This window comes from Poecilia reticulata, chromosome 8 (genome assembly GCF_904066995.2).
Source record: "Poecilia reticulata chromosome 8, P_reticulata-male-v2, whole genome shotgun sequence".
Classification (NCBI taxonomy): Eukaryota; Metazoa; Chordata; class Actinopteri; order Cyprinodontiformes; family Poeciliidae; genus Poecilia; species Poecilia reticulata.
In genome coordinates, this window is record NC_088837.1 from 6,758,263 (window position 1) to 6,781,049 (window position 22,787).

The following is a 22,787-nucleotide window of genomic DNA, read 5'->3' on the forward strand; positions in this document are numbered from 1 at the left end:
AATCCAAACACGAGAAACATCTCCTGAAGACAAACTGCTGCATCTGAAATGAGGTTGTTGTGTTACAATTTCTGTATACATTTCCAAATCTATAATATTGCGTATATTTCTTTTTTTTTTCTTTTACAAATTATCACAAAGTTTGGGTGCGAGATGAATGGTTCCATCATTCAGATATCAGCTCTGTAATCGTGTTTCGGGCCTTACGAGCACGGCTGGTATCCACACGGAGTCGCAGCAGCGCAGCAGACACTGGCAGACGGACTCCAGCGAATCCTGAGCGCCACTGTGTTTATAAGGGGCCGTGAACGGGTTCTTCATCAGAGCCGGCGCTGACGCACACTCCTCCGCGAGCCTTCAATGTAAACAGGACTTTTATTCAAACACAGGACACAAAGCACAGCTTGGGCACAGGAACAAAGCAGAGAATGAGACTCAAATGATGCGCAGAAAAATATCAGAGTATTATATTTTTCTTTCCAATTTTACTTTAAGAAAAAAGAAGTAACCTTTACGCAAAGAACTGTTTGATCGAGTTTACTATAAAATCTAATCACACGTTTCACTCATTTCTAAATTAGGAACATTCATTGGAGAGTTTTATTTGAACAAACTGCTGCCTGTTTGTTGAATCATTGGCGGAGGTCTGCGCTAATTATTTTATTGAGTTCATTGAGTAGTTTGTTACCTGCAGGCTGCCTGGAAACAGATCAGAGCCTGGAGCAGAAATCCTTTGGACCGAAACGTCTGGCTGCTGGAATCTGAACTTCGTTTGTTTCCCTGTAACATAAAACAGAGCTGGGTGAAGACAAAAACAACAGAGACACTGCCAAACTCAAAAAGAAAGAGCTTTAAACAATATTAATAATTATTATGTCTAACCGTATTGCTTACAAGCAAGGAGCATTGATTTTCTGTGTTATTTACTTCTGTATTAGTGAAAAAGAAAAACTTTTTTAACACAGTTCTGACTGAAAATCAGTTCATCAGGTGTGAGTTTTTCCATTTCCTAACCTGAAACAATCGTTCTTCAGGTATACAGAAAATTTTGATGGTTCAGAGGTCAAAGGGCAAACTGGTTCAAGGTTGAGAGAAATGCAGCAGTAGCTTAAATATCCACTAATTACAACCAGAGAACGAGGAGGAGTACAGTTCAATGAACAAGCTTTGGGGCATGTAAATGCCTAGTAGTTGGTAAAATTATATTTTTATATGTTTTTTTTTTTTTTCTGGTAAGTTAAAAAGATACATAAACCTTGTAGAGGCAAACACAGACGACTGGCCAACCAAAAACACCTGTTGTTGCATTTTAAATGTGAATATAATGGATGCAGTTTTATTTGATCAAGTATCTTTTTTAAAAGAAAAAAAACCCATGGCTTGACAATCTGGCATGTTTCTTTTTTGTTTTATTTTTAATCTGTTTTGGTAATTACTTGTAGTTAACTAATCTCTGTTGTTGAGTCAGTTACTACTATCATTATTTTTGCTTTAACATTGTTTTGTGTTGCAACGCTTTGCATTTATGTTGATAGAAGGACAGCGATAAAAATACACCACGTAAGGAATTATTTAGCAGACTCTTTTAAAAGACCTAATTATTAAATTATTTTACACAATTATATATTCTTTCACATCTGTTGCCATTAGCGTGCTCACAGAGAGACTCAGAACACACTGAGTTACCGAATCAATCATCACAGTACCTACAGCGACCTTGACTGTGCTTGAGAAACATAATGATGCAGAGATTTATGAGCAGAACAGACAGGAACCTTAGTAGTTTGAACTGGCTTGTAAGTTTACTTCCCTCTGAATCAAGTTATTTTGTCATGTCAATGTCAAAGAGTCAATAACGAGTCAGATAATAACAAAACAGATCAACAGTTTGTGCAGTTATTATCCAAAGATTGGCTTTTCTTTTTTAATTTTACATCTGCAGGTAAAACAAAGTGTGACTTGCCATGCTGCGTCGATGAGAAGGGGAAGTCAGAATCAGCTCAGGGAACCTGCTGCTGATGGCCTCCACCAGTTCCTCCAGCTGTTGGTACTGGACTGGCCTGCACTGATGGTTGAGTCTAAAGAAGACAGAGATGTTCCTTTGATTAAGGAAGCACCTTCTGATACACTGAGAAGATTGATTGCAAAGAGAAAGCCAGATAAAAGCTAATGAAGAGCCTCTTCACCGCACATTAGCTGTGATTTATGTGGGCTGCAATGTGGACACAAGTCCTTGGCAGAATATAGAAAACTGACAACGCTACAATTTACTGTCCGCTTCCTGTTTTGCTGTAAAGCTCGAGTTGGTTTGACCTTAAGCTCACAAACTGATCTTTTTTTTGTCTGTAATGATTTTTGTTACACCAGATGTAACAGGATACACACAATATGGTTCCAAGCAGAATATTAAACCTGAGGTCTTGGCGGATCAAAGAAATTTCACCTTCGCAAAAGTGAGAACTACAAAAAAAGAATTACATTTTATTTTTAATGTAGTTTTAGATGTGCTGGAAAATGATTCCAGTCAGATACAATCTCAAAAGGTGAAGTTTCTGAAGGCTGATTCTTTAGTGAAATAATGTTTGCATGTGTCATAAGTCAAATAAAAATAAAAAATATAAACATGCGCAGGTCTTAGCAGAAAATGCATATTCATACCCTGCAAATACAACGTAATCAGGTGCAGCATATTTTACTTTATCTCCCTCTGAACCTGTCAAAAAGAGACAAATTACAGCGCTCTCCACTATTACTGGGCGAAATACAAAGAAAAGCCTTAAAATAAATTGTTACCGAGTGTCTGCGTCCCCAAGGTGCCACTTTATGTTGCAGGTCTCTAAAGGTGAGCTTTGGAGATATTTAACTTTCTTACCATGCTACTTATTTTGAGTGCAGGCAAAATAAACTTTGGTCCTTCCTCCTTATTTGTCCCAGTTTCTATTGTTTTGCCTTAGCTCTGACTGTGGACACGTTGCAGCTGAGGGGAGACACTAATTTGCAGCACTTTTATCAGCTGGCTTTGATGACTTTTTAAGGAAATTGATTTAAAGTCAAGACTTTCATTATTCCTGCATATCTTTACCATAAACAAGTTAGAACTAACTAAAAATATAACACATGCTCTAAAAGAAGCAAGACAGAAAAGAAAGAAAACTAAAAAACATAACAGTATTTCAAGGGTAGATGTAGCGATGTGAACCTCCTTGACAAAATGTGTCTCATTTCTACGCATGTCTGCATTTTGGGTGTTTGTACCTGAACAAAGCGGTTGCAGCTTTGACGGCCTGCGCGGCGACCAGCAGGCAGGAGGAGGAGACGCCAACTTTCACCGCCTCTGACACCGCCACGAACCCTGAAGCGCTGGGGAACAGATGTACGCCTGGTGGCTGTCTGTTCACACACATAAACACACAACAAGCCCGTCGGTACAGCTTGTGGTGCTCAACGCATTCAGGACATCAGCATAATAACAGAGTACAGCAAAAGTCAGTACATTTTGGTTGGTATGTTTTTTTGTTTTGTTTTGGACATAATCTTTCATTACGGTCTACTTAAAGAAAAGGGAGGCTGTATTTGTCCAGGATTTCTGCAGGTATTACCAACTCAAATTTAAGGCGTTTTGAGACCTTTTAAGACCCTTATAAATGACATTAAATATCTATTAAATGACTAAAGAATACTGCATATCTCATAATGTAGTAGTGCCAAGCATTTTTACACAGAATGGACGTGAGATAGTGGAAAAGACGAAGACAAATTTGCACTCTTCCATGATAGATGCAAAAAATGCCAGCTATGTAGCTAGCTACGGGGTTTTAGGGTTTATTAGCAGCTAGTTAGCGGTAGCCTCAACCACCTCGAGTTACAAAACACAATTAATATATCTGCACACAACTTAAACATTTCCTTTACAGAAAAATTATTTGAGAAAAAAAACAAAAAAAAAACAGAATATGAGATTAAAAAGTCCTGCTGCGCCAAAATCCAAGACCTGTGACGAACATATTTAAGGTCAACTGTTTTTAAATGAATTTAAGACATTTCAATGCCTTCATTTTAGATACGTGAACTTAAGACTCTATGAGACATTTTAAAGGGGCAGTATTATGCAAAATAAGACTTTTTGAGCTAATCGGAGTTGCAGTTTTTCAATATAATGACTTCCTAAATCTGGACTTTCAGAAAGAGCAGGAGCTTTTAAAGAGACAGAAACCCAATTTCAATTTATGAAGTTAGATTTTTCTCAAGTCATATTTGAAATATATAGCATTTTTCTAACAACTGAAAGTAACGTAATTGACTACTCTATAACATGTGCCTGGACAACACATGACACTGTCTCTTTAAGAATCCACGGACACGCCGTTTGTCTCCTTCCTGGAGTGTTGCTCAATGGTTTGCTGTGTGGACATCAGCAGCGTTCTTCTACGTCACTAGCGCCCACGCATCCATGCGCACTGTGTTTTCTTTCCTCCAGGCTAAGCAGAGTACACATAATAAATAAATGGCATTGACCTCTTAGCGTTACAAATGTCACCAAAGTTTGTCTACCTGTACCATCTGTGGACTGTTGCCACAATAAGTGTCACATAGAACATCCTAAATAACACAGGCATGCTCGATGTCATGTGTACAAACATGGCAAAAAAATTTCACATCGAGCTGTTAAACTCTCAAAATCCTAAACAAACAAAACTCCAAACTCTGCTAAAAACCACACACACACCCTCATCCACCCACATACACACTTGTTTTAGCTTGTTCAGCAGTTCAGCGCTTGAACGTAGCTCTTAAAGGACAAATTTCACTCTTGGATTATTAAATCTTTTATCTCCTCTATCATTACCATGTGACCAGTAGCATTCCATTAAAATTATGTCAACCTTGCAAAAATAGGCCGGTGTTTTATTAGCCAGTGATACATTTTCATCATGCGGACACCAGACAGTTCATTTAAATCCAATTAAACTCAACAGTGCACCATACTTAACATGTTTTACAAGAAGTCACTTCACTGTGCCGGCTGGTGCAGCTGGAGTTACGCCTTACGGTCACTTTTTGGGCAAGTAATCCAAGAGTAATTCGCATACCGTCAAAAGTGAAAAATATAATTAAGTCTGTAATAAATAACTAAAAACATAACATTGTGCAAGACATAAGAACACTGGAAAGTAATTAAATGTAAATAAAAGGATATTTTTATTAACCAGACCAATTAACATAAAGGACAAGACAGTTTTTATGCAAATGTTAACAATAGGTGGAAATTAGTACTTGCCCATTGGCAAAATATGGGTAAATTTCATCAACCCAGAAGCAATTTCAACAATTGTTTCAATGTAAGGACAGCAGTGCTCCTGAGCTGTGAGAAACTATATAATCAGAGGAAATGATTAGTAATATGGTTTTCCTGGCAACTGGTTCATTTCGGGGGGGAATATGGCCGACCTGTCTGGACGCTGCCAATCAACCCTGAGCCGAGAGATGCCAACTATGTGGATGCAATAATCTGTATATCATCAGGCTCCAAATGAATGAAGCTGAAGAGTCTGATGTTAAGATGCAATATGAAGCAAGAGCTGGTTTTCCGAATGAAACGGCAGCTACTGACTGCACACCCGGTACAGGACAAACCTGTTTGTGTCAACGGGAAGCTTTTTCCTTCAATAAATACACAAACTATAAGTGATGCATAAATACAACCAAACATTTTTGGAAAGTCGGTCAGGTATTCCCTCATGAGAATTTATTCAGCTGAAATGGTGTTTGTAAATGTCATTTTCTGAGTTTAAACACAATATTTGCACATGAAGCACTGGGTGTGCTATTGTACATCCTGTGCTTTAATACAATCAGTCATTTTAACCAAATATTGTTTTGTACTGATATTTAAAGCTATAAGATCATTTGAATGGACAGAAATTAAATCTTACACCGAATTTGCCTTTTACTCTTTTGATTTAGTCTCCGAGTCGCTACTTTTATTGTGAGGTGACTGAAAAGTTTCTCTTTTGTGTATTTGCATACTACCAAAGAAATTAAATAGTTTCTATTCTGTTTTTAGTATGTTTTTGACCTACCTTGAATTCGTTCAGGCAATAAAAAGATACCTAATTAAATGGATAAAATATTGTTACGTCACAAAACATACTGATTTAACTGCAGTTAAACACATTGATAACTTTTTAAATAGCATTTTTGGCAACCAGAATCCAAAATTCATCTCACAATTTCGTAAAGACGCACCTTTCAAGTATTGCGGTGAGGAGCAGAAAACCTTGTTTTGGTGCTTCCAGATTGCTCAGCTGTAAAGCCTCCTTAAGACTGCGCACCAGGGACTCGATGCCTGGCACACAAACACAAACCAAACATACAATGGGAGAGAAAAACAAACAACAAACAGCAGCTCAAGTGTTCTGACATCGTACATGTTATACATCGTCAACTACAATAACTTTCTACATTAAAATATGTGACAAGGCCTTAAATAATAGCAGAAATTATGCACCCAGAAAGCGACCCTCATTTTCATTCGTTTTACACAGCGCCAATGAGCCGTGTTTCTAATTTACTGCTACATGGACGCTGCAGTAATGAGCTCATTTTCTTACTGATCTAGCAACAGAATCCAATATCAAGAAGTGGACAGGCAGATATTACGCATGCAGGCATATTTTTTCATGAATAGAGATGACACTTTGCTTGAAAAGGGTCACAAGAAGAAAAGAAACAGCATGAGTATGTTCACTAGCCTGGCCATTGCCTTCCTACGCTCGATTCTCATCTCCCTTCAAAGCTCAGTTTGAGATTTCTCCCATTAACTCTGATTCTCTCCGGTAGAATTTCTACTGGCCCAATCAGCGAACAGGAGAAGTTGTTATAGATGACCTTGATTTTCTGCATCGTTATAAAACTCTAGTCTGCCTGTAGTTTTAGCAATGCCAGCAGAGGAAATGAACAAAGCTGTTCACCACGCTTCCAAATTCTGAATTAACATCAGGAGCCATTTTGTTCTGCTCGCCACTTCTCTCTTTGCAGTTTACAGTGCAGGCAATTCTCAGAGAGTCAAACTGGAGCATTTCCCAAACAGCAACAATAACTTGAAGTGCTGTACACAAGAGACAAAAAAAAAAAACTCTCCTGGATGAAAACACTTTATATGTCAGAATAAACAGACAAGCCTCTGAATGAAAACTAGCATTTAACATGAATTAATTTAAACTAACAGAACCACGAAACAAGTTCAAACATTATTGGAAAACCCTGATCATTGCACATGTTTTACGGTCTTTCGTAAACTGCTTAGGTGTAATGTGTGTTTTAATAGTTATTTGCGTTTTTATTAGATGTCCAACCTTGCTTACATTTTAATGGAGTGCCGTTCTGCCCTGGAGGTTTACTTAAATTGCAACAGGTTGCATATTACAGCTCCATGTGGCTGGTAAACCGTTTCAGTCAATCAACTCAAAGAGCTTTAGGCAAGAAAACAAAGTAATGTAATGAAGGACAAACCTGTCAACTTCACAGTTCTGTCATGATTCTTTAAAGGACAAAGCAATTGTGTTGATAAGGAAACACAAGAGATAGACTTTAAATTTTTAAGGAGCCACAGATCCCGTAATCTGATAAGAGGCTTAAAACCGACATCACAATCAGAAAAGGACAAAATAAATACAGAAATCGGTATTTAAATCGAATAACTAGAATAAACACTCCTTTTAAATGGGAATAAAACAGAATACATAAATAACATTATTTAAAATACAATTAAGTGAAACAGCAGATGTGCTAAAATTACAGATATAATTACCTGATGGCTAAAAAGGGAATAAATAAGCTAACTTTGGGTAAAATACTTTTTTTAGAAGACAGAAGAGGGATCTTGTTTATAAGATAAAAGCAGGTGTGATATGGGACAAAGAGCATTAATGATTTTAATTCATAAAAGTCAACTTCAAAACATGTCTGTAAATGAATAGAATAATTAAAATCAATCAACTGTGTTGTCATTTTTGCAAAGATACACTTAATGACAATTTCTTTTCATTTTTAAAACTGTGTGGAATAAAAAAAAAAGGTTTTTGCATTTAATCTTAAATGCAAAAACTACATTTAAGATTAAAATTTAAAAAATGTTAACAGCATCAGTCTGAATAAACACAAACCCCCATATTGGGGAATTTACTAAAAGTTTTTGTCAATCAAAAAAATTCACACAGCGACTCTATTCTGCATGAACTTCTAATGGTCAGTGATCATCAGTTATTTTTAGATATGCAAACAGAGTGATTAAATACAAAACTGAAAACTGGTTTCCGATCTGTTTAAACTCTCTCTCACCCGACAGACAGACGAACAATGATCAGAAGTGAAGCTAAAATATGAAAAAGCCCTGTCAACTCGCTTTAATGAGGTCATGAATCAGTGCAATGAAAAGGGATCAAATTTCAAAGCTGGCTGAGCTTCACTTCTGTGGGAGAAAGAAGTTTTTAAAGCAAATATGCACACAGTTGAAACCAGAACTTTGTATATTTGGAATAAAAAGACTTTTTTTTTCTTACAGTTTGAAGTTAAATCAAACCAAACATCTTTTGTTTTAAGCCATTTAAAATCACCAAAATTATTTCTATTTGCTAAATTCCACAATGAGAAAAGTTTGGTCAGATTCAACTTCAGACATTGAGTTGTGTTTTTTTTTTATTTTTTTATTCTGTGTATGTAAACGTCTGGTTCAACCGTTCTGAGTCTGGGGTCTCACCGTATACGGAGTGGCATTGGGAGAAGAAAAGCGGCTCCTCACTCAGCAACACCAAGCAGCTGTAGATGGACCACAGCAGCATCTCACTGCTGCTGCTGGCCAGACGGTCAAAGAGGAAACCTGAGAGAGATGGAGGCACGATGAACGACTCTGTAAAACCGTTCACCTAACTGAGTTCATAAAGACGTTTTCCAACAATGTTTGCATGTAAGGTACACAAAAGAAATAAATAAAAAATTGCAATCTTAACCAGCCTGCACGATTCAGAGGGAGAGGGAATATTTAGCAAAACTTAACTGGAAAAGTAAAAAAAAAAAAAAAAGCAGGAAAAAATTGGGAGACAAATCAAAAAGCATACAGCTATGTAAAAAAAAAAAAAAGTACCATGACAAATGACATTTCTTTTGAGGAATAAATCAGAACCCCCCTACATATTATTTCAATCTAAAATGGCTAAAAGCTCATACAGAAGCACATGACAGGAAAAGCCTTACTCAGCGCTTTAACGGAGATCTCCTACAGGTTTAACGCTGACATTTTGTTCTGTTTGCTCTTTTCAGCCGAGGTGACGGTGAGCACCAGGTGGAGATCAAAAGAGCTGCCTGAGGCCTTCAGAAAGGAAAATCTAGCAACTTAAGAGTCTGGTTTAAATTTTAATATAATTTCCACTGTATGGAAAACGGCTTATAAGAGAAGGACATTCAAAACTAATGCAAACTTGCACAGGTCGAGTCATCCAATCAAGTTTGTCCCAAAAGCAGACCATAAGACTCCGAAAATAGTCTTAAATGTCATCAATAGCAAGCACTTAGTAGCTTTTTTCATAAATAAAACAAGGTTTATCTTCCTTAAATCAACCTTAAATTAGATTTTATTCATTTTTAATAAAATACAAGATCAGTGTGAACTTTTTGCAAAAAAGGACTGAATATCTGAAACATCCGAATGGCTGATCTCATGTCTAGTGCGTCTGTGTGTTACCTGGTAAATCGGCCTTGATGCAGAGAGTGCAGTACTGACTGGGAGAATGAACCAAAATGGCAGCGATGCACTTTGCACTGGTCACTTGCAGCGCCTCATCACCACTCAGCAGCAACTGAAAAGTAAAATGTTTTCATTGGGATCCGTCAGATATGAACCTTAAAGTATCACCAGAGTAAAACTTTGCTCTGCATCAAATACATCTTAGCTGATTTCCATTCCAAAAACAAGGACCATAAACTATAAATATTCTTTTTTTACATGTACAGTTTGAGTTACTGTAGATTAAATAAATCAACATTAAACCAGATTCAGTGTTTTAAGGCCAACCATAAAAATAAAACATGTCCAGCTAAGGAGGAAATGACCCCCTGAGTATTACATACTCAGCATTTTCCATTAATTTAAAAAATAAGTTCTTAAGTAATAAGCATTTAAAAAGATCAACTGACTGAAAACGTCATTAATTATAATTAGAGTAAAAATTACTCAGATCACCTAGAGTTTACATTAAGAAATGTTATATCCTTCAGAAAACGGAATAAACTCTTATTTTTCTTTTTACATATTTATCCTGGAGAACCATCTGGAGAATACTGAAGGCAAACTCCATTTATATACTTTGTAAAGCTGCACAGAAGCCCCGAGTCTCCTGGTGGTTTGAAAACAAATCAACAACTTCGCATAGCTGCAGAAAACATTCGCTTCCGTTTAATCAGTTTTTCATTTTGCAACTTTTGATGACTTTTAGATTCATAAATGCTGAAATCAAGGTTCCCAAACAGCAGCTCACAAGCTGATTTGAAGGGGGGGAGGTGGTGTCATGTGGGGTTCATCCCCATCAGTTTAACACAGTTTATTATCTGACCACAGCTGACGTAGGCGTGGACGAATGAAATCGCAGCATATTTAGCAGGATTACTTGTGTTGTTACGGGAATATAAATTTGACACAAAACATACAAAACAATGGTGATTGAAAGATACCAGCTGACGTCATGAGCTGTGAGCGACCACTGAGAACATCCACCCAAATACAATCTGCACATTGATTTCCCAGACATGAAGCACAAATATTTGTGTAGGCTAAAGCCCAAACTGAGCCCCTGTTCAAAGGAGCTTTAATCCGGGATTAGAGCTTGTTACGACGATGGTCAGTGTTAGAGTTCGGGTCTTGGGAGTGGGAGCAGGATGTTTGGACAGAGACCTTTTTCAACAGGAGAGGCAGTAGGCTGTGGTCAGCAGGTTGTTGCTCTTGGTCTTGGATGAGGGGCTGGCTGTTGTTGGTGAGGACGTCCTCATTCGCGTTGCACATGAGCGGGCCGCCGGAGCTGCTCATCAGAACCGACACGGCTTCTTCGTACTTGACCAGCTGCCAGAGCAGGCCTAACAGACGAGGGATACAACGGACTCTGGTGACATGCTTCGAAAGTATAAGAAACGATCACTCAAAACAGATCCCAATGTCCGTGAACTGTGATTATCTATTTAATCTACACATCATTTCTTAAATTCAAGTTGAAAACAAGCCATGTTAGACATTACATAAATCAAAGCATCTAGGTTGGACTGATGACGAACACATTCCTAACCCTGAAGCTAAAGAGTTAGCATTAACACTCGAAACTAGAGGGATGCTAGTATACTCTGAAGAAAAATTATTGCATTATCTGCTGTGACCAGATACATAAATAGTTTTGATCTAAAGTTTAAATCCTGAGTTTTCTATAAAACAAACAGATGCATTGATTTTGATACAAGAATAGACTTGACTTTGTTCGTTTTTCTTTTTTTTTTGTCTCATGGAAACAAAACTTGAGTGCACTTACATTAGAATATGCATTTCCATGCACCTTGATTGCCAGATAAATAAGAGTTTGAAAATAACATTAAAGCAGGTACTAAACCTCCTTTTCATTAAGCTCACATTTCTGTTCATTTTTTATTTCTCTGATGTATATTAAATGTCATGTTTCCATTAGGCATAAGAGGGAAATCATAACTAAGAGAAATAGAGGCTTGAAAACATCATTCTGTGTGTAATGAATCTATACGTTTGAATGAGTGAACCGAGTTGGTGAAATAAATTAACATTTCAGTGATACTCTAATTTATTGAATACAAGCGTATGCCTGGTTAAATATCCATTAGCAAGTTAGGCCTCGACTTGAAGCTTTTTGTTGCCACCCAGAAGGTCCTTTTGCCTGGATATTTGATGGAGTTAATTAAATTGGATGATTTGCTTGCCATGAAATGGCTTTTAAGCAAAGCAATTTGTAACTGGATTGAAATTGTTGAATTTATGAAGTTCATTTCAGAGGCCTGATGTTTGCCTGCTGTTAAACGTTCCTCCCCCTTACCTAACATTTCTATCATAGCAACTAAATTGCTCAACTTAAGTCTTGTCCGATCTTATAGCTCTATTTCTCGGAAGGCGTTTAGCTTGTTCATATGAAGGACCCAGGTTTCAGTGGAGTTTGAAGATGTCGATTTGCTTATCGTGATCTTGTGTTTTCTGTGCTCTCCTCTTTCTCTCTTCCTGGCTCCTGTTCCTGCGTTTCTAATTCTCTAGAAGAGCCGGGCTCCTCCTGCTGTGCTTTTAACTCACCTCTGTCTAATCATCTCATCAAGACCGCAGCAGGTCTCCCCTGGCGCCTGATTGTTAGCCTTTGTTGCGATAATCAAGCTCTCGTTGTGTAATGTCCTCAGATAATCCAGATTGCTTACCTAAGGTCTCGTTGGGTCCTGGAACAAACTTTTCTGGGTCTTACATTGAGCCTCCGAAGATTAAAATCCTGATCCTTCAGCAGGTGTTAGGCCAGATTTACAATACCTACCCACAAACCATTGCACTGTCTTTACTAATACCTGGAAAACTCATCTGAACATCCTCTCTTAGTCAACTTTCTTGGAGATTGGTGCTTGAATAGACAGCAATAGTAATGTAGTGAAATCAAGTTCCCAGTAGGGTTATGTGTTGATGGTTTTCTTTTAAATTTAAGGGTCAAAGGGCAATAACAAGGTTGGAACTTCAAAAAATAAGTACCCAAACAGACATTGAAACCCGTTTTGGAATGGAAAAAGAACACAATTTCTTCAATAGGGATTTCTTCAATGAAATCCCTAAAGCTACACCTTTACCGTATAAAAGTTTGTTAAATACACTTAAAAACCTGACCCATCTCAACACACAAACCGATTTAAATGACTCTCCGAAGTCCTTTAAGCTTAGAAGGTTGTTAAAGGTGATGAAAAACAGAATTCACAATAACCTCGAGCTTATGCATCCAATTATTGTTTCTGAATATTATTAAAACCGTTTAAGGCAGTGGTTCCCAAACTTTTTCTCCTGGGCCCCCCCCAGTGGTTTCCAAACTATTTCTGGGACACCCCTATGGCTTACAAATAGCTGTCTGGTTGAACGATGTTTGTCAGCGAAGGGGGGGATTCTTAGCGACTCCCTGAAGGGGTTGGGGGGAACCAACTTTTTTGGGGACAAAATGAATCGTAGCTGAACATAAACAACAACACCAGTAGCCTACAAGCTACTTGTTAACAAGCTTAAGGTGCTGTATTGATATTAGCTAGTCATCTTTTATCTAACATCACCTGCATCCAACAGTTTTATTCAACTCAGTCGGTTAGTTTGGGGGGAAAACTGTGAAAAGTTCTTTGAGTTTTGCTGGTTTGCTGCAATGATTCTAATACACCTGCATAGCTCTGCACAGCAGCAGCAGGTCTCCTTCACTGCCGCACAGGTGTTAACCCAGCGCGAGCGTCGCAACGCTCATGTTGCGTTTAAAGGCGGCTTGGAAAAACAGGGAAGACGTGTTAACAACAGATTAAACAGTTTTAACTGCTGATAAAAGTGACAGAGGACACAGATATGGGAAGTGCGGAAGCCCCTACTGTATCAAATTGACAGAGGAATAACAGAGTTGGCCATTCTAAGGTAAAAACCCAGCGTATACAGCGTTCATGTTTTGTGGTGGGGGGGTTCATCCAGACGGCTTCCCGAACCTCCCCTGTAATGGCATGGTGCCCCCCATAGGGGGCGCGCCCCACAGTTTGGGAACCTCTGGTTTAAGGAATAACCATCAGCATTCTACCCTAAAAGTAATGTCCAAGATGTGCGAACGTAAACTTCAGGGAACAACTAACGTGTGTTCAAGAAGTGTGAATATTTTCTCACCTGCACAGTTTTTAATGAGCTGCGCTGAGCTAGCGTTGCTAAACGTCTGCAGCAGCAGGGTGCATAATCTGTCCCTAGTGGCAATGGGCAGGTACTGCGCCCCGGCGTCTCCAAATGTCTGCATCAGCTGCAGCCAAACATACACTACTGAAGTCTTCAGCGCTTCGTCTGGGTATGCCAAAGCAGAGCACAGGTGATCCAGCAGGGGAACTGACGAACAACAACAAAAAATTTGTTAAAAGTAATTGACAAAACTGCAAAAAGAGTAAAGTGAGTCAAATCTTGTCATTGTATTTCCAAGCTTTCTCAACCTATACAACCTGCCTTTGGTAAGCTAGAAAAACCAGCGTCTATACTTTGTCTTTTAGTTCTAATTTCACTGCATATGTTGTTTTTGCTAATTGCATTATCTATATTACATCTTTTTTCAGGTCACCTGTCCTGAGGAAAGTCTACAACACCACACTAGTTGTGCATTAGATTTGCATTACAAATGTAACGAACACGCTACATAACATTTTACATTATACAACAAGCTTTTGAAGAGTGGTTCACAGATATGAATCAGAAAACTGAGTGAAACGCTTGTACATATTATGTTTCAAAGTAGATTAGCTTGATGATCTTTATGCTGTCCCACAGTTAACACACAAGCCATCTGCTTTAGTGCTCCTTCCTTTGGCTATCTGCAGATAGCCAAAGATTAGGGATAGTGCTGACAGAGCATGTGGCTGTGACTGCATGCGCTGCCTCTCTGACAACATTTACGGCAAACACAAAGCAGAGCTTCCAAGTTACTCTTTTCTCAACCATGTGTTGTGTGTAGGCCTTAATGCTGAGTCTTGGACATTATGTAAGACTCCAGCATGATGCAGGAGCTAATAATAGTATTACAAAAAGGCAAGGATCAAATAAAACTTCTCATACAGATGAACTGAAAAAGCAGAGAGGATAGAGAGAGAGGGTGGAACAGATATACCAGACTGGGAGTCTTTTTGGATCACAACTTCCAGGTATGCTGGCTGCCAGAAAAGGCAGCCTTTCAGATTCCCAGAAAGAACAAGCAAATGCAGAGGACAGAGACATCATCCATGCAGTGCAGAGAGAGATGGAAGACGTCAACACAGACTCCGCAAGTAGCAAAACAAGAAAGAGATGACAAGAGCCAAAGAGCAGAGCTGAAAGCCAGCTGCTCTGTCAAGAAGATCAAAATCCAGGTGAGCCTGGAGAGGACATGTTTGATTAAACTAAGAAATATGAGGCAGCAAAGATGAGAGCCAGACATTAAGGCATTAAGAGGGAGAGGGAGAGAGAAAAGACAGAGCGGGTGAAACCTTCAGAAAGAGAACGGTATTACACTGCTGTTCAAAAAGTACACTCCACAACAAATAAACACAGCTGTCGGCACAACATGAAAGGATAAACAAATGACTTTATTTTGCCTTTGTCAACAGAGGAAGCAAAGGTTCATTTCCATGCTTTGCTGCCAAGCTGTGATGCTGCGTGCTCTGAAATATCACTCCATTACCCCAGCGAGCCACTTTCAAAGGTGTCGCTTTGTTGTTGTGTACAAATCACCGCAGAATATTTAATTGGACCCTTCTCTGACTCTCCACGAGGCTTTTGAACTCTCAACTTCTAGTGTAAATACCAGCAATTCCCAAGCTGGAGGGCTTGCTCTTTTAGAGTGTGCCTTAATGATCTTAGCGTAGGGGAGGGGGGTTGATGACACAAGCAAAACTACAAAGTAAACTCACATTACCCCTCTGAATAAGCTGCATCAGACAAGAGCTGCTAAGCGAATATTTATAGAGCAAAGGAAAGAATTTAAGTGTATGTAGATTTGAAGTTTTGCATTGTTGCAGTGTTTTATGTCAATGTAAAAATGTTATTCAATCTATCCAGAAAGTAGAAGAAAAATAAGCATTTGGTTGATATGTTTAAGGGGAAAATGAGAGAAATCCTCACTTTGATAGAGCTGTACCCATTTCTACTGGATATTTTATATTTGTGCTTTTGTGTACTTCACTGATGTTACTGTCATATCTGGAGTATTTCATCCACAAGTCTGTGAAATTTGAATCTTTGATTATCCGTAACTCTGAGAAAGAAAGAAAAAAGCTCATCTTGATCTCCTCTGTTCTCTTATATCTCCTTTTCCCTTCATCTTTTTACAGCTTTAATCAGTTTTTTATTCATCTTTATTAATCTCCATTCAATTATGTGCACTTCAATAGTCCCTTTATCTTATTTTTAGGAATAGAGAGCTATTGAAGACATCCTTAAGGAGGGCTGGGTTTTAATGTGTCACCTGGAATAACAAGAGACAGTAGGAAAGGATAGATGTACTCTCTATGTTTGTGTGCGTGTATTAATATATATCCTGAAGTCAATTGTTATTCTTTCTGTAGGATCTCTGTTTATATTTCCTCAATCTCAAACGATTCCACCAACTGCACAGAAGGGAAACGACATGAGAGCCAGAAGACAGAGTTAATTTTTCAGGCTGGGAGGCAGACGGTTCGTCTGAAAAAGGATGAAATCCGCTGGGAGGCCGGGCTTCTGTTGTCATTGCCTTGCTGCTGTCGTTAGTCCAAACAGGCCCACAGAGACTTGCTGAGTGACGGGCCGCAGACAGATACACACAGTCAATAATGGCAGCCCACATCTTACCTCAGCAACTTCGCAAAGCATTCCTACCTGTGTCTGCTTAGGAATACAGATAGAAGGTGGTCACAAAATGTAAAGCATAATGGCTCTAATGCCAGTGTTTTGGAATAGGTCTTACTTTTTGTTCGTGAGTGTAAAGACGAGCAGTCGGCCATGACAAAACACCTCACAACATCCACAGGCCTGAACCCGGCTAACAATGCCCCCTGACAGAGTGAACAACTGATCCATTAGCAGACAGATGTTGTGTAAGTGGTTGAATCAGAGATTTAATCACTGTTATGTCAGGGAAGGTTGGTCAGGTGCAATACTTTCTCTCTTTCTCTCAGTACTGTACCGGATTATCTTCTAGATCTAAATCTACCAATGTATTGAATAGGAAAACTATTAGATGAGTAAAATGTAGCTTTTTTTTCACATTTTGGCAGCACAATGTTACTGATTACCTTGATAACATTTCCAAGGGTTAGTAATACAGTAGTCACAGACGAGCGACTACAATTTAGACTTTAAAGTTTCTCAGGGAAGGCTTTTCGAATATGTCTGTATTGTATGCAGGAGGAGACGAGTGGTTGATAACTTGTGGCTGCTTAGCAACCAGTGGAAAATAAAAACTTTTAGCTGGTTGTGTCAGGATCCAGGGATGTTTTGGTTCTTCAGTGTTTGCTTTTTCACGTTCTTGTCCTTTTGTAATCAGCCTTAGTTTCTCTCTTTACTTTTTATGTTTTCTTAGTTGTTTATTCATTTAGGTTTAATCTGTTGTGTTTGATTATTCTTCATGCCTTTTCAAATTATTTCCTAGCTTCGCTCTCCCTCAGTCTGCCTTCTGCTCTCTCCTCACAGCTGCACCCTCTCCTAGTATTTAACGTTTCTCTCCTTCACTCCTTGCTGGATTCTTCAGTCTTCAGCGCTTGGTTCCCTGTTTCTATGTCCCACTGATCTTTGCCCTGCATTTTCTTGCCTGCTGGCTTCACTCTGAGTGAATAACTTCTGCCTGTAATAACACTTTTGCATAATTTACACAATTAATATAATATTGATAACCACAACAGATTTGTACACAGTAATTATAATACAAAATTTTCATAGCGTCACACTCCAAACAGCTGCAAAGGTCAGTTTATGAGGTCATTAAAGCAAGAAATGATTTAACTGTGTGTATCCGTTCTGATGTTGAGTAAACCTTGAGTCATCAAATCCGCTGCTACAAGCCTAACAGAACTGTGTTATCACTGTTTGTGGATATTCCACACATCCCTGATTGGAGAAATTTCTCTTTGCCACAACAGGAGGTCAGTGGCCAAAATCAAGTGCAAGGCACAGAATTAGATAAATTTAGTTTTCAACTTTCATTTAGTTTTTGTTTTGAAAAAAAATGGGGCTAATTATAATTTAACACTAGAAACAAAAAATACATTATCTTGAGGATATTTCCTACTTTTGGAAAATAAACACATCTGACCAAATCATAACTTCATCTAATTTCTAGTTTGAACCAGATAGAGAAAATGAAGATAGACCAATATTATTTAAATTATAAAAGTAATAAGAACATCACCAATGATAACCAGATGCTTTTTTTTTATCTCCTGAGATTATTTAGAGCCAAACAATATATTGAGCCATCACATCAACTTCAAAGTGTGCAATATTGCAACTGGAGACCTCGGGATCAATATTGGGTAGGTTATGCATTTCAGGTGTTATGCATTGACATTATACTATATTTGACTAGTTTTTTTACACCTGATCACAGCAGTGGTCAGGATGCTGAAGCTCCAGGAGAGAGGAGGGGTCATCATGATGATAAAACAGATAAAGAAGAGACAGATGGGCTTCAAGTATCAGAATATTATGCAAATTGTTTTCATTATACCATATGATTCCTAACAGTAAACAGTAACGAATGTGGAACCAGCAGCATTATTCGGTTTTCCTGAAGCATAAATATTAGAATATTTCTCATTACTTCACTCATAATATCATCAACAAACATAGAATGTCTTCTTTGATGCATCCTGTCTGTTTTCAACTAAAATAAAGTATCTAAGAAGGATTTCGTGGATAAGTACAGGAAAAATGGTAAAACATAAACACATAAAAACAGTGGAGTAGTATTTCAATCAGCTCAACATGCACATGCATTTTTAAAGAGAAAGTAATTATAGCAGGGGGAAAAAAATCATCAGCCTACTGCAGGAGACATTTGTCCAAAAGATTAAAGTTTGACTGCTGGCATGGAAATACAAACAAACAAGCCAACAACGGTTGAATATTAAACAAACAAATATAGAGCTGCTATTGGTCTGCTGAGCATCACTCATGATACAGAACGGGAGCTTGTGTTGTGTTCAACACCTACCCGTTTCATCCACGCTACATAAAAACTACTTTATCTAGTAGCTTTTATAGAGTAGCTTCTATAGTAAAAGCTAGTTTTACTAAAGTAAGTATTATGCTATGATTAGACATTTCTTTAACACATTCTTACTCCACAATCTAGTATCTTATTGCCAAAAGGCAACATTAACAGCAAATTGTTTTTTTAAATAATAGTAATTACACTTCTGTCATTCACTATATTGATTCTGGAGTCTTGAGTATTAACAAAAAATCTAATTAAAACTAATTTCTCATCTGCAACCCTGTGCCTTTTTTAAAATAGTCAATCTAACTGAGCTGCCGGGTCTCACCGTACTGAGTAATAAAGCTGTGAGCCACGTTGGGCACCGTCTTCACAAGGTTCCCCAGGAAGTTGAAAGTTGGCAGGAGACGCTTCCCACTGAGCTGGCCGCTCAGCTACATTAAACAATAAAAAGAAAAAAAACACAACAACATCAAATTTATAGTTATTTTAAGCTGGCCATCAACAATCTCTTTATGCTAAAAACACTAATGCGGCTCGATAAAACACATCTGCAAAAGCAAGGGGAGGAAAGTTCATCCAGAAAGTGACACAAGCAGTTTGGGGGACAATTAACGGTTTCTCATATGGTCAGATTAGTTTGGATAGATTTTTCCTGAAAAAATAAAAATAAAAAAATTTTATTATCAGTGAATTGTATTTATGTTGGTTATTTTTCTCTGATATTAAATTTTTATTAAGCCTCTACATCTACTTAATGAGCTGAGCATTTTTTTTTATTCCCTCAACACTAACATAATGTTTAAATATATCCTATTTAAACATTTGTTTTATTGAAAGTGCTATTAAATTACCTCTTATCTTCACACAACAGTGGCAGGACATCACATTAAGTGCAGATAAGATAGAAACGAGACAATTGTCTAATTCCTAGTCCAAGCAGGGAGTTCTGTGCGTGAAACATTTTTCTAATAAGATGTATTCTCCTAAGATTTATGGGAGCTGTCAGCGCTGCCAGGTGTTAAACCTTTCTGTCGTCAGCAGCACGGACAACTTAACTCCGTTAACCGATTGCACAATGATGCTGCTCAACTCTCTCCTCAACCCTCGGGTGACACAACGAAGACAAGAACTCTGCTTCCTAAGCAGTCTGGTTGTGGATGCGACGTCGGTTCCAGAAGTCTTGTGTAAAACTTTAGGCCGCGTCTTCCTGTCCCTGCATATTTTACACTCACTGTATAAGCAGCAGCGCATTGTGGGAAGAATATAAATGTGTTTGGCTTACCTGTTTGTGGACCTCATCCAGAACAAAGTGAAATGGCAGCTCATTGTGAAACTCAAGTAGCAGCTGAACCAGCACTGATTCACACACATATACGCACACACACGGACATGAAACAGAGAGAAATTCATTCAATAAACAGCACTGAAGAGACTGTTAGACAATTTAACACATTTCCAGCCACCAGCAGGATGTTAGATCTGCTTGGATCATTTCATTAACAATACATCTAATGTTACAGTCATGGCTGCGTCTTTAGTTGAATGAATTTAAAAATGTCAGAGGAAAGAGGGAATGAACATCAAGTCATTACGGTTTTACTAGCTTTTATAATAAAGCGCTCCCCGAGGCATTCTGGGACAGCAGCCATGAAATTATTCATGCATTAGTTCTTACAGAAACATTTTCCTACTGCAAAAATCTGTCGGTTTAATTCTATATCTTCATCGAAAGACAAAAAGTATTACGGGTATGGAGGAGATGTGTGAACACTGCTGGCAACATGAATCACTAAATTTAAAGAGAAAAAAAAAGTACTTCCACTCTCTAGAAGGATTAAACGAACAAATATCTACTTTTAACAAATGTGTAAAAGTAGAGGCAGGTCACCTTATTTATAGGCGTGGTTGAACATAAAGTCTGTCTTTATGTTTATGGGAGTTTAGCTGTGGGTATAACGTGTATGTAGACAATATTGATGTGTTTGTATGCGAGTACATGTGGAGAAACACACAAACACGTTAACCAAAGCATAAACAGGAATTCCTTCACCTTGGTCAACCTTTTCCACCATGACCAGGTCCTGCTCAGTCTGAAGCATACCTGGGAAAAAGGAAGGGCATGAAAATATAACCAGAACTCCACAAGTATTAAAAAGAGAATCAGAATAATTTGCCATCATTGTAATCTTATGCACAATGAAGCAGGCTTGCTTTTAACCTTCGTTAGCAATTTATAGTTTATATAACAAATTTCCGAGTCCGTATCTTATTTTTAACAAAATGTAGCACATTTTAGCTGTTCAAATATGATTAATATATATATATTTTTTTTTTATTTTGATGTTAATATTTCTGTGATTTTAGCTTCGCCACAATTTACTGTATAGTCTAAGTGGTTGTAGTGTATCAATGCTCCTACAGGCAGTTCAAATCTAATAAATCATGTAGCATGTTTGGATTGTGTGATGCAAGAGATCATGCACGCATGAGAAAAACTCCACAAAAACAACTAAAAAAGTCAAACCAGTGACCGGGTTACTTTTTAGAGTAGGACTTCTTACATTAGTGTGTGATTTTTACATTATTACCGTTATAAGTTCAGTAAAAATCTCACACCTTTAATTCATGAATTCATGATGATGAAACCATTATTTTCTTTTAGAATTGGTGTCAAGCTCTGCAGCACATCTCAGCTCTAGCTTTAAGTGCGTTGCCACCTTTTGCAGGTTTTCTTCTGGGATTGTCGTGTATTTAGCTTCATCTTTTTCCCCAACAATTCAAAACAGTCTCTATGTCCATGCTGGAAAAAAACAAAAACTAACCCCACAGCATGATTCTGCCACCACTGTGTTTGACCATGGAGATGGTGTGTTCAAGGAGGGGGATGTGCCATGATTTTTTTCTATCACCTTTAGTATTTTCCATGTAGGCCAAAATGTTTCCTGTCGTCTTACCAGAGCACCTTCTTCTTCATGTTTTCTTCACAGATGGATTTTCGAGAATTTAAAGAGAGCCCGATAATAATAAATAAAACTGTAATATTATTTTATAACCATATCTTGCTTTACACTTGTGCACAACTTTATGTCTGACATGTTCACAAATTTTTCCCCAAGAAACGGACAAAGTTTAAAAAAAAAAAAAAAACTGTATTCATAATGAGATTTTCCAGGTAGACTATATTTAAGAAGTAGAATAACAACCTTTCAAAATGTATGCGTTTTAACGATACATTTCCTTCACTTTCACAGTTACGTACTTCTCCATCACAAAAAAACCCATAAAAACCAATTGAGATGTGTGGGCTGCAGTGTGATGAAAATGTTCAAGAGGCATAAACACTTTTGCAAGGCACTGTATTGTTCTGCAGCTTAAAAATACTCAAAATAAAAAAGCACCAAAGGTGAATAAACAACTTGTACTTCAGAGAGATGACAAATATATTTTTTATCTACATGGTGCTGTTTTTTTATCCTGCTGTTTCATTTCTGCTACACTTGTTATGTAGAGTGCTTAAATTCCCCACTTGTGAGACAAATAAACTGGGTTATATCGTCGTATCTTCTTTTAAAAACATAAATTCTAAGTTTCTTGAACAATCTTCCAATACCTTTCTTCACCCTCTAATGTGCTGATGCATATTTTCCTCACCTAATAACGTGGTAATAAAATGCAGAGTGACTCTGTGGTCCTGTCGAAACAGCTCCCTCAAAGCCCCCGCAGAGCTCTTCAGGATCCCACTTATACTCGACAAGGCAAAACATTTCCTCACCGACTGCAACAAATACGTAGAGTGCATTAAATAGACAGCTATGGCGG

The 22,787-nt window shown here is 37.9% G+C and overlaps 1 protein-coding gene across 2 annotated transcripts in view; it reads right to left on the reverse strand.

The window, feature by feature from the left end:
• The window catches only part of LOC103468528 (meiosis inhibitor protein 1), a 67,304-nt gene that overhangs the window by 40,065 nt on the left and 4,452 nt on the right, over nucleotides 1-22,787 (reverse strand). For both annotated transcript variants that reach the window (XM_081609725.1, XM_081609726.1), the window contains exons 2-14: nucleotides 22,620-22,743; nucleotides 21,019-21,069; nucleotides 20,251-20,324; nucleotides 19,294-19,399; nucleotides 13,931-14,140; nucleotides 10,946-11,124; nucleotides 9,740-9,854; nucleotides 8,759-8,878; nucleotides 6,247-6,346; nucleotides 3,256-3,390; nucleotides 1,964-2,078; nucleotides 689-780; nucleotides 208-355 (exon numbers count right to left, since the gene is read on the reverse strand). In XM_081609725.1, coding sequence (XP_081465851.1) covers nucleotides 208-355; nucleotides 689-780; nucleotides 1,964-2,078; nucleotides 3,256-3,390; nucleotides 6,247-6,346; nucleotides 8,759-8,878; nucleotides 9,740-9,854; nucleotides 10,946-11,124; nucleotides 13,931-14,140; nucleotides 19,294-19,399; nucleotides 20,251-20,324; nucleotides 21,019-21,069; nucleotides 22,620-22,743 — 1,569 coding nt within the window. The remainder of the gene's footprint in view (nucleotides 1-207; nucleotides 356-688; nucleotides 781-1,963; nucleotides 2,079-3,255; nucleotides 3,391-6,246; nucleotides 6,347-8,758; nucleotides 8,879-9,739; nucleotides 9,855-10,945; nucleotides 11,125-13,930; nucleotides 14,141-19,293; nucleotides 19,400-20,250; nucleotides 20,325-21,018; nucleotides 21,070-22,619; nucleotides 22,744-22,787) is intronic.